The sequence below is a fragment of the Triturus cristatus genome, chromosome 8 (assembly GCF_964204655.1).
Source record: "Triturus cristatus chromosome 8, aTriCri1.1, whole genome shotgun sequence".
Taxonomy (NCBI): domain Eukaryota; kingdom Metazoa; phylum Chordata; class Amphibia; order Caudata; family Salamandridae; genus Triturus; species Triturus cristatus.
The window spans coordinates 815,914,967-815,927,741 of NC_140591.1; the positions used below are offsets into that span (position 1 = coordinate 815,914,967).

The window sequence follows — 12,775 nt, forward strand, 5'->3', positions numbered from 1 at the left end:
GTGAATTCTTTGGAAAGGGGGGTTTCGCCGGGATCGTTGGGCCAAAAATTGAAATCGCCCAACACCAACACTGAGGAGTTGTTAATAACCAGTGTGGCGAGGATGTCCTGAAGGCAGGAAACAAAATTGGAAGTTGTGTGAGGGGGTCGATAGATAAGAACAGCAGTGAGGGGGGTAGAGTGGGAGCTGGCACGAATTATTAGACAGTCTACCTCAGGGATAAGAGGGGAGGGGAGCATTTGAAAGGGGGAGTCAGTGTGGGTTATCAAAGCTACTCCACCACCTCTCCTGCCCTCCGGGCGATCCGCACGAATGATGGAATAAGAGGGGGGGAGTGCGGCTAGGACGTTGGGGAGGGAGTCTGCCTTGAGCCAGGTCTCTGTTAGAAACAAGAGGTCCGGGTTGTGGCTGTCAAGAAAGTCGTATAGCTCGTGCTGATGACTAACGACAGATCTGGTATTGAGAAGCGTGACAGTGGTATTGTAGGACGGCGTGTGGGAAACAGGCAGGGTGGAATGAGTAAGCGCGGCGGCCCGAGGCCGAGGGAGACAACTTTGAGTAACAGCAGGGGGTGCAGCAGGGGGGCTCGCAAGGAGATTTAAGTGTTGTAATGAATTAGACACAGAGGGACTAATAGTGCCAGGGATCCAGTGAGAAAGAAGCTCGGAGGAAGTGTATGACAGCGGGAGGGCATAAGGGAGAGCCCCCAGCCCCGGCCTGCCACGGACGGGCGCAGACGGGCAGGACTCTGGCTTGACTCCGGCGAGCCTACGGCGCGCCCGCTGCGCTCGTCCGCTGCACTGACACATGGGGGACGTTTAAATAGAGGAGCAGCGTGGGGGGAGTGGCGTGGGTGGGGTCGGGCGAACCAGCCCGATCCAAGATGGCGGCCACTACCGCTGGGCGCCTGGGGTGGAATCAGCTGCCAGCCAGCCTCGCTGGGCCCCAGGAGAAGCAAGAAAGGTACCTGTGAATTTTCAGTTCTGGTTAACAGTGCAGACAACCAATTTAAAACAAGTGCGTGTCGCCGCTTTTGATCGGCGTGACAGCACGCTAAAAAACACTAAGATGCTCAAATGCAGCCCTCCGCTCCTACGAGCAAGCCCACTGCCACCGGGCTGCTCGCAATCGCTGGGGAGACTGTGGAATACTCCTAAATAGAGGAGCAGCGTGGGGGGAGTGGCGTGGGTGGGGTCGGGCGAACCAGCCCGATCCAAGATGGCGGCCACTACCGCTGGGCGCCTGGGGTGGAATCAGCTGCCAGCCAGCCTCGCTGGGCCCCAGGAGAAGCAAGAAAGGTACCTGTGAATTTTCAGTTCAGGTTAACAGTGCAGACAAACAATTTAAAACAAGTGCGTGTCGCCGCTTTTGATCGGCGTGACAGCACGCTAAAAAACACTAAGATGCTCAAATGCAGCCCTCCGCTCCTACGAGCAAGCCCACTGCCACCGGGCTGCTCGCAATCGCTGGGGAGACTGTGGAATACTCCTAAATAGAGGAGCAGCGTGGGGGGAGTGGCGTGGGTGGGGTCGGGCGAACCAGCCCGATCCAAGATGGCGGCCACTACCGCTGGGCGCCTGGGGTGGAATCAGCTGCCAGCCAGCCTCGCTGGGCCCCAGGAGAAGCAAGAAAGGTACCTGTGAATTTTCAGTTCAGGTTAACAGTGCAGACAACCAATTTAAAACAAGTGCGTGTCGCCGCTTTTGATCGGCGTGACAGCACGCTAAAAAACACTAAGATGCTCAAATGCAGCCCTCCGCTCCTACGAGCAAGCCCACTGCCACCGGGCTGCTCGCAATCGCTGGGGAGACTGTGGAATACTCCTAAATAGAGGAGCAGCGTGGGGGGAGTGGCGTGGGTGGGGTCGGGCGAACCAGCCCGATCCAAGATGGCGGCCACTACCGCTGGGCGCCTTGTATGCTTCTACATTGATAGTTGCCTCGTGCTTGCACCATTTGTCTATAAGTCCTCACATTTTAGTTTATGGATTTGGAACACAAGGGAGTATCTATGGTTGTAGATAAGATGCAGCAGAAGAGAGGGTATGTTATGGATAGTTTGAAGTAAATGTTTGTGTCACTAGTGGGGTCCCTGTTTGTGTAATTTGTGATGTAACATGTGACAGAATGTGTGAGATCATGAGAAGTCCATTGCGGAGAGTTCTGTTTGAGAGCTCACTGTACAAGGTACATTTTCAGCATTTTTTAGGTTTTGGAGCAGAGCCATATTATCCCTTCAACTAATGGTTCATAGATGAACAGGTGTTGAAATGTAAGTTTGTGTTTGGTGTATCTGGTGTGTGTGTTTACAGCTGGTATTCACTTACTGGTTTGTTAATCCAAGCGATGTCAGCATTGTCTGACAAAGACTCATCAGGTCCAAAGTCTGTCACGGGTTGGGCTTCCACTCTTGAACTCTGCTTTCTTTTCAACATCTTGATGGTGGACCTGGTCCTTTTTAGAGCAGACACGCCCCCTAGAAAGAAAGATACAGTTTTTATCAAGAATGGAATGAGAAAAATGTGTTTGAGGATGCACCAGCATGTATGCCTACAAATGAATTCCACTGAGCACCCCCACCTCCAAGCAATCCGCAAATTAACAATTTAAATACCTATGATTCCTGAAACTATCTCAAAGCATTAATTTATATTGATTGTGTTCAGAAGTACAAAACAATCAACTATTGTAAATAATATATATACAATATTTATTACTATAGTGCAAAGGTCAAATTCCATGTTTGTACTACTTACATCAAAATTGACATGAGAAAAACACAGTTTACAGTCTTTATATAAAATTACACAAACTTTACTCAAGAAAACAACTCTGCTAATTGTTACAGGTCACTTAAATGTGACTTTACCTTAGTGCATGAATGTAACTCATTGCATCCTGGTTCTGGGCAAATAAGTGTTTATTTTAAAACAAGTACATATGAAAAGCACTATGGCAAAAACCATATATGAAGGTGCATAGAACTGACCACTTAAGTCTTTGACTGTCATGATTCATACACCCTAACCCACTAATCTTTGGTATACAGAGCACATTACAGGCTGCAAATATCTGGGTGCTTTTCTTGCTAAGAATAGGTCCAGGGAGCTCTTCAACATTGTTAAAAGACATACCACCTGCACATCACTATACGAAATAATAGCCACCAATGAACGCTGCCCAGAAATTGCCAGCTTCTTCACAAATAACCTGAACATTCAGCTCAATCACGGCGCAAGTTCAACTATGGTTCACGTGAAATGTCTAACCAAACCTTGACCAACTACTGTAAATAATCTGTGATGAACCATATATTTCTGTATATATATATTTTTTTCACTTTGTCACATTGCGCCTTCCGCTGCTCTCTCACTTGTCACTTGAGCCGTCACCTTTGTGTGTCAAGAGCACATTAGTGCACCAAGTTTGTTTTGGGTTGTCCTTGCAATTTTTCACACAGTTCTATATAATGTGTTACGTCACATATATGATGCCAAGAGCACTTTCTAAAACATACCACGAGTCTCCCTTTTCCTTCTTGTAATGTCTTGTAAATGCATATATACTTGCCTTCCTCAATGATAGCGGTTGAGACATTGTTGTTAGTTTTTGTTTTCTTCACAAATAATGGCACAAAAATTGATCAATCCTTTTTTTTAATACTTTATTTACCATTTTTTATTAACAACGTACATAGTCATAATGCTTAGACATGCAGGTACATTACATGCAGGTTCGAACAGAAACACGGAAAACAAAACAGGTACATATGAGCTGAAATATTCCCTTATCTGATATGGCTAGCGAGTATTTGAAGCGTGCTTCATGAGTCCTACTTTCCCAGTCCCACTACACTGATGACAGCCCAGTGCTATCTTGGCTCTCAAAGCATATCTGCAACTTTTTTAGGCTCCTCTTCATCACCCCTTGAATAGTGCGTTCTGACTAATTCCCTGTCCCTCTCAACTAGGTGGTGTAGCCGATGTCCCTTGTAAACAAAGGTATTCCCTGAGGGGTTGCCATATATCCTTGGGTCGCGATGTGGGCGGTTGTAACTCTCCGTATAGTTCGCTCGTGGTGTCGCAGTATGTCATGCTCTTAAGACAACTCTTCGCCTTTGGTTTCTGCCTGGTGCCCCACCGAAGGACTATTTCTCGCTTCGCCAGCATCATGGCAATGGCTATGAATCTACGTGTGCCTTTGGGTAACTGATCCACATAGCCCATCAATGCTATCAAGGGTGAAGTTGCTAGTTGTATCCCCACCATCTGCTGCACTAGTCCGTATATTTCTTACCAATAGGCGCTTATTATACTACAGGACCAGGTCATGTGAAGGAACGATGCCGCATGGAAATTGCATTTAGGGCAATGAGTAAATATAGTGCTCCATATCCTGACCGTTTGTTGGGGAGTGACATAGGCCCTCCTAAACATCTTAAATTGCAATAGTTTATGTCTGTGGTTGCATGAAACCAGTTTAATCATCCTGCAACACCCTTTCCAGATGTCATGTGCAAGTGGTTGTGCTATATCAGCGGCACAAGCTTCTCTGACCTTATCATCTCGCTGAGGCACCAACGCGAGGCTGGCTTTGTATACTCTAGATGTTATGTGTTCTCCGCTGGTGTCTTTTATTACTAACGTGATTGGACTAAACTCTGCCGGTTCTGGTGGGTAAGATGATATCGAGCCTCTGTAAACGGGACAGCACAAAGTGAACCATAAATGTAGCTGATGAGAATCGTGAGTTGTCAGTACAAGAAAATACATGGCTTCCAGGGAATAGGTCTCTGATAGTTTCTAAACCCTGTCGGGACAGAGTACGTTTGGTCCCGGCTTCGACCGTGGGGGGGGGGGGCAGGGGTTTGTGCGGATAACGGTAGTACCAGAGAATATAGAGTTGACCCTCCTGTTTTCATGAGTAATTTTTTCCATGCCCAACAAGTAGTGGATAGTGGTTGGATATTGTGTGGGTCTTGTGGGATCCCAGTCGGAAGTATTGCATTTAGTGGTGTGGGGTTTGCTAAATCCCTTTCTGGTTTGGCGTAGGGTATGCGTGCATCAGGGTGAAACCAAACAAAACTGATCAATCCTTCACCCAAGTCTCAAATCCGCCCACCCTCTTAACCTGCCTCATTATGCTCACTTATGACCAAATGGAACTGAATTATACTAAGGATAACCTTGCCTTCACCCAACTGAAAACAATGCCAATTGGTCTGATTTCAAACTCATGACTGAAAAAGAAGTCTTCAATATAATTGTGAGCTTAAAGCCTACTACCCACACTACGGATCCCCTCCCATCCATAATCATACAAAATCTCAACCACAAAAAATCATTGTCATCTCTCACCTTGGGCTGTGTATCAGACTCCCTCCAATTACAACAAATCACACCCATACTCAAAAAACCAGGGGCAGAATCTAATGATCTCAACAACCTCAGACCTCTCTCCAGTCTCTGTTCCTAGCCAAAACGATGCGTTCTCCAACAAATTAAAAAGCATATAGTTGATTTCAACCTACTCGATATCTTTCAATCAGGATTCAGAAAAGGCTGTAGCCCTGAAACTGCCATGCTCAATATTTCAGATGATATTCACAGTGCCTTAGACGAAAGTGAAGCATGTCTCCTCAACTTAATTGACCTATCAGCACCTTTTGACACAGTCAATCACTCAGCTTTACTTGAAACTCTCAAGATGCGCTCTGGTATTAATGGCATAGTTCTAGAATGGTTCACATCTTACCTTCAACACCGTTTGCAACAAATTGAAATCTACTCCTGTCTCTCAAAGCCCACACAAGTCACTCTTGGTGTACCCTATATACAAATTACACAGAACTCCAATACAAAATCAAATCGCCCAGTGACATCCTATACCTCAATGCCGAAGTTGCACCTGAACAAAACCAAACTAATGATGTTCTCCCCTAAAAGTAACCACCTACCAATCCAAGACTGGCTCAAGAAACCTTGATGCCCTAAATTGCTCCCTAGTCGTGTCAGACTCAGTAAAGCCCTTAGGCCTCACCCTGGACAAGAACTTGTCAATGAATGATCACATCAAAAACTCTGCCAAAGAAGCACTTTTCTCACTAAAACACCTCAAGAAAATTAAAACTTCTTTCCCCCTGATGATTTTAAGACAATAGTACAATCCCTAGTCCTCTCTAAACTGGACTATTGGAACGCCATCTTCACAGGGACACCGAAAACTCACATAGCTCCCCCTAAGGTCAGTCCTAAATATGGCTGCCCGGCTCATAACACATGCTAAACGGTTTGAACACATCACACCAGACCTCAAGTATCTCAACTGGCTTCCAATTGAAGGAAGATGTATTTATAAGTCTTCCTGCATTATACACAAAGCGCTTCACACACATTACCCCAACTACCTATACAGCAAACATATGAAAGCAGAAAGATCCAGACATGTCATAAAACTATCGACAAAGCCAATACATCTTGTATAGGCGAGACCTTTTGGCTATGGCAATGCTTGTTTTAAATGCAGGGGCTAAGAGCAGTGCAGAATGTGAGCTCCTGTCTCCCCCTCCTTCTGCCCCTACTCCTCTGCTCCTCAGAGGATTGGAAACAGGAGACGGAGATGGGGAATCCAGGGTGCAAAACTAGTTGCCTAATCTGTATTTATTGCTGTGAACACATCACACATTAGGAGGGTCTCTTCTTATTGTTCAAGGCAAGGCGAGCTGTCGAGATAGCAGATGTATCGAATGGGAGAGGATGCAGCCCCAGTCGGTAGTAGGAGTAACTGCAGGGCAGTGAAGTGGGGAGGGGGAGGGGCAGGGTGGGGGGTAGTAATCTATGGATTACAGAGGTTTACAGGTAAGTTAACATATACATTAATAAAAACGAATTTCGTTGCGTGCCCTGCATCGCATTTGGGGATGCAGTGCACACAACGAAATTCATTTTATTAATTTATATGTTAACTTACCTGTAAACCTCCTTAATCCATAGTTTACTACCCCCCACCCTGCCCCTCCCCCTCCCCACGTCACCGCCCTGCAGTTACTCCTACTACCGACCGCGGCTGAGAGGATGTGGTGTTATTGACAGAGCTGCTGACTTTGGGAACCAGGTTTGAGTCTTGGCATCAGCTTAACATTTTGTGATTCTGGGCAAAGCACTTCATGTGGCCATGCTTAACAAACATGAATGAATTAAATGAGATTTGTATAGCGCACGGCTACTCCAAGGAGTGTCCCGGCACTCTGCTCATGGGCAGCTCTGCGGGATTTGCCAAGACCACTAATTCTTGTGCGAAAAGCCATGTTTCAACTCTTTTTTTAACAAGGAAATAGAGTCCCCTGAGCATAACTCAAGAGAGCGTTTATTCCATATATATGGTCCCAAATAAGAAAAGGCCCATCCCCCAGTTCTGGAATTGCGAATCTTGGGGATCCTGGCCTGGAGGCTGTTTGCTAATTGCAAGTTCCTAGTATGGATGTCAAAGCTGGTCCTTGCCCTTAGGTAACCTGCACCTGTGTGATGGAGCATTTTTAGGACTAGGACCAGCCCTTTAAACAGGACCCTCTTCTTTGTTGAAAGCCAGTGGACGGCACACTGGTGTGGGGACACATGCGTTCTCGGAGGTAGGCTACAAAGAATGCGCAAAGAACAATTTGAATGCGGGCTGCTGTGTTCTGAACCACCTGCAGACGATTGGTTAGGTAGTCAGGTATCCCAGATACAGGGCATTCCCATAATCTGACCTCAAAGTTATGAGTGCTTGGATGACCGACTTCCTAGCAGCAAATGAGAGGGAGTGCAAGAACTTCTTTCAAATGCGTAGCAGACCAAAGCTGCCGCCTACCACAAATTTGACTTGTGGATGGAAAGATAGATGGCTGCCATATTTGAAACCTAGATCCTTGACTATTTATCCCTGAGGGCCTGCAGGTGGGGGTGTCTTCAGGCCAGAAGATCTGACATGTTTGTGGGACTTTGACTGAAGAATAGAATTTTAGCTTTGTTTGCGTTACATTCTAGTTGATTGGTGGACGTGCAATTAAATACAGCACTAGGCAAGATTTTATAGATTCACCCGCGATCTCTTCTCCCTATTCACAGGAGAACAGCAGCTGAGTACCAATCAGTGTATGAGATCACTTTTGCCCCCAAGGCATCCGCCAACTGGGCTAGTGGAATGGGATAAACATTAAACAGAGTGAGGCTCAAGGCAGAGTCCTGAGGTATCCCAACTGTCAACTCCATGGACTTTGAAGAAAAAGGAGGAACACATACCTCCTGTACTCGGCCCTACAAGAAGGAAGCAAGCCAGTCTAAGGCCAGACCAACTACCCAGATAGATAGGAGACGCACTAAAAACCTGGAATGGGGGACCGTGTCATTCACAGTCTCGCATAATCAGCACTACCTTCCAACCAACATCCATGGTACCTCTGATGTATTTGGTCTGAAGCCAGAGTGGCTAGGATGAAGCAGGTTATTGTCTTTCAGATCCTGGGAAAGCTGCTGATTTACAAACTTTTCCAGCACTTTTGACAGGGCTGGCAGCAGAGATATTAGTCTGTAATTAGACAGCTCTCTAGAGTCGGCCGTGCTTCTTTTTAGCTGGGGCAGAATTTTTGCCTGCTTCCAGGAAAGGGTACTATTGCAGTGGAAGCGAGGCATTTAACACCTTGTTGGCTAGTAGGTTGATGGTAGTCACCCGAAGTGCTAACAGGTTGGGAGGGCAGGATCTGGAGGAGGTCCTAATTTAAGGCTATGTATGGCTGCTAGTGACCCCTTCAAGGGAATATGTTGGAAGCTTGAGAATGTGGGCTCCACGCAGTGGCCATACTTGAGTACACTGTGTCCCTCAAACCCTATCCTAGCTGGGTCTCAGAGGTAAGACTAGCTTGAATGACTGAACTTTTGTTTTGAAAATAGGAGGTCAGTTGTTTGCAACATCCCACCAATGGTTGCTGGACTCTGGCACAGGCCTTGGGGACACAACGTTTTTTACTAATTTTGACTGCGGCATAGTATTTTGCGAGAGCTGCCTTATAGAAGACTTTGTCGTTTGCTCTGTAGTCTTTTCGCCATTGTCTTTCAAGAGTCTTACAATGTTTCTTTTCTTTGCTGAGATTATCTGTGAACCAGGGACCTAACGGCTTATTTTTGCAAGGTGTACATTGAGAGACGGGCAACAGCTCATTGGTCGTATTACGGATCCAGCTGTCTAGCAAGCTGGCATCTTCCTCCACTGAGCCAGAAAAAGAGGGGTCACTATCTTACAGGGAGTGAGTGAACTCTGATGGCTGGACTCTATGGAACACTCTTGATACATATAGAGCTCTGCTATTGAGGCTTTCACTTTCACTAAACCAGGCTATCTGAACTTAATCATACAGTGATCCGTCCAGACTTGCAGGATGGGTTCACCTACCTGAATATTGACATTAGAGAAGATTTGGTCCAGCACGTGACCTGCTTATTGTGCAGGACTGAACACCGTTTGGTTAAGTTCAAGAGATAACATGGTTTCTCATAGTGCAACCACCTTGTTATCTTCTACTTTATCCATATGTAAATTAAGATCTCCCAATACCATGAAGTGTGCATATCTTAGGGCCACATGTGAAAGAGAATTGTCCAAGGAGTTAAGAAAGGGTCCTGCAGGGCCCAGGTGTCTGTAAATGAATACCCTAGTAGTGGATTGATAAAGGGACAGGACTACACACAAGCCCAATGTTTCTGCTCTCTCTTGGTCTTTAATAGGGAATGACAGACAGTTTTAATTTTCTCTATAAACTATGGCTACCCCTCCTCCCCTCCCACTAACCAGCTCCTTATTATGTATTTTGTAGTCTTTAGGAATAGCTGTTGCAACGGAACCTTCTGCAGTGTAACTGCTGTGCATGTAAACAGCTGCAATACCTGCAGCAAGTGTTTTCGCTATACAAGACTGCAAAAAAAAACAACAAGCTAGATCAGGCCAGCAACAAGCAGGAAAAAACATAGGGGCATATTTATCATTATATCACGCAGCACAGAGCAGCAAGTCGCCTTGCTGCACTGCATGATAGGGAAAGGGCAGAAACATGCTGTACTTCATATTGTACGGCGCATTCCTGCCTATTACCCAGTGATGGCGCACAATGTGCTGCCTTTGTGCAGGAAGGTGTACCTTCCGGAACAAAAACAATCTCCTGCAGAATTTTCCCCTTTCTGTGTGCTGCTGAATGAAAACACAAGGAGAAAAAAACATATTTCTCCTCGTTTTGATTCATCTGGGGAGGCGTAGCACTTTTGGTGCATTCCCAGGCCTACCACTTATGGTAAATTTGGCAATTCATTAAAATCCATGGGTTTTGCATAGGGAGAACCACGCATAACCCATGGTATGCTTCCCTGGGAGCGATTTGCGCTGCATTACTCTGGATTTATCAAGCCTCTTAGGGCCTTGCAATGTGTCCTTGACTGGCTTGATAAATTGCATCTCAAGGGTTACGTTGCTTTTTCATCCCATTGCATGGTGTAAAAGCGACACAACCCTTTGATAAATATGGACCTTTATAACTTAATCACGTTGGAAGCAGTGGGCAGGTACAGATTAACTTAAGTCAATCTGTGCTTCATCACTGCTTCACAGAAATGACCAGAAATGACGTTTCAGCTGCACTGGCTAATAAAAAAGGCTGCAAAGAAGAGTGATGTGAAGCCAACAAATGCTAAAGCAAAGGGTGGCCTCCAAGCCCTTTTGGTATACAATAGAATCTCGCAAGGCTTAATCCTAAAAAGGACTATTACCCCCAGTACACCAGCCTGCCCATGGCTAGAGGAAGTTCAGATACAGTCCAGTCTGTCAGACTCAGGGGTGTAAAGTTATTAACTATTCCCCAGCTGCAGAGTGATGGGAGAGGATTCTCCTTTTATACACTGCTCAACCTTATGATGGTGTGTGATATATTTATTTGTATTTTTATGCCTAAAGCACATATTTGCAGAGCTTCTTGGTGCTATCTTAAGGCAGAACAATTAAAACCACAGGACAAAGTCTAAGAGAAAATACTAACTAGAATGAAAATCTAGAATACACGGTCTTCAGAGTTTAAAACAATTAATCAAGGTGACTCCACTCACTTTGCATTCTTCTGCTGGGAGCTGGGATAAACAAATAGCTGATGGGCTCGAACCTATGCAGATGTTTTTCCACCTAGCTGGGTTTTACTCTACAGCAAGAATCCGAGAGTTTTCAGACAAACAGGACAGTAAATACATAATGCTAAATTGAAGGTAGGACAGAGTGGCATGGGATTTTTTATCTACTGCAACCAAAGAAATTGTTCCTTATATCCATACACCTTGCAACTTTGAAAAGGAAGAAATAACTTCTGCCTCAAGATTCAATTCTCAAGGTTGTAGCTGACAACTTGTTGTTGGACCACAGAAAACAAAGCAATCTGCAAGCCTACTTGAAGCTGTGACTACTAAAACAATCTTCTGCCTGAAAGAAGTCCATGAGGCCTTTGGAATGTATCAATCTTGTCTATCCCGTGAGGCTGTTTCACTGCTGACCTATTGTTTATCAAGTGATCAGTGCATTGGAGGATTTCTGAAAAAAGTATGATAACTCAAGATACTTACAAACTGTACACCAAGCTCAAACTGCCTTCAGCATCTGTAAGGACAATCCTGCGCACACATACAGTTTTCAAATCAATGTTGACATGGGTAAGTACAGAAATGACAAAAGAAGCATCCGCATATGAACTGGTAATTCTGTTTAATAGGCGTAACCAGCCGACACGTGTTTCGTCATGGAAAGAGTAGACCACGACTCTTCAGGGCTGTAGCTTTAGCCAAAACGACAGTGGATGCCCTCAACCGTTGATAATTCCAACCCGGCTGGGTAAAGCACTAAGTGAGAACGGTAGGTCAATCAGGCCAGACAAATCGGTATAATCTCTTCAAGTTCGAGCAAAAGTAGTCATCAAGATGCCAGCCGCCAGTAACGTAAAATCAAGTATTTAAAGTGCAACGTATTCCACATGTATTGGCTCTGGCCCGTGAGTATAGGGCAAAAGTTTCAGCACGAGAAAGTGTACGAGTGATTGGTTTCCCCTCCCTGTTGGCACCATAATATACATCTGAGTTCATATTATCCACGTTTACCTGCTGAGCACCATTACTTCCTAACTGTTGAATACCCTTCTCGAACTTTTTTCATTGCCTTCAGCATCTGGAAGAACTGGAGACTCAGTTCCTGTTAGAAATGGGGGTCTTTAGTTGGCAGAGGTAGGTAACTTTGTCCAGATAGGGACTCATGCTTCTAGTCAGGGTTAGGGGGATACACACTTTAGATAACCCGTGCTAACACCCTGGCCCTGGGTAGCTTGGCACGAGCAGACAGGCTTATCCCAAAGGCGATGTGTAAAGTATTTGTACACAAAACACACAATATTACAGTGATACCACCACAAATGGACACCACACCAGGTTAGAAAAAATAAAATATCTTTATCTAAACTCAACAAGACCAAAACGACAAAAATTCAACACAAATGTAAAAAGAATATGACTTTTCAAAGGTTCAAGCAACTTGGTCCATAGAAAACTAAGGATGGGCGATTCTCCACAAAGTACCTGTAGATGCGTCAAAATTCACAAGGCCAAACAACCAAACACCAAACACCTCGCACAATTGCAGGTTGCCAGGTACAGCTACCCATTCTAACGTGGATTTGACAATGATTCAAGGTAACTTTTATTTTTTTATCCAGTTCAGCTTTCACC

At 45.3% G+C, this 12,775-nt stretch overlaps 1 protein-coding gene across 1 annotated transcript in view; it reads right to left on the reverse strand.

Moving 5' to 3' along the window:
- The window catches only part of NALCN (sodium leak channel, non-selective), a 2,843,734-nt gene that overhangs the window by 2,374,853 nt on the left and 456,106 nt on the right, over window positions 1–12,775 (reverse strand). The window contains exon 4 of the mRNA XM_085622267.1: window positions 2,327–2,475. Within this exon, the coding sequence (XP_085478393.1) occupies window positions 2,327–2,434 (108 nt within the window). The 5' untranslated portion in view covers window positions 2,435–2,475. The remainder of the gene's footprint in view (window positions 1–2,326; window positions 2,476–12,775) is intronic.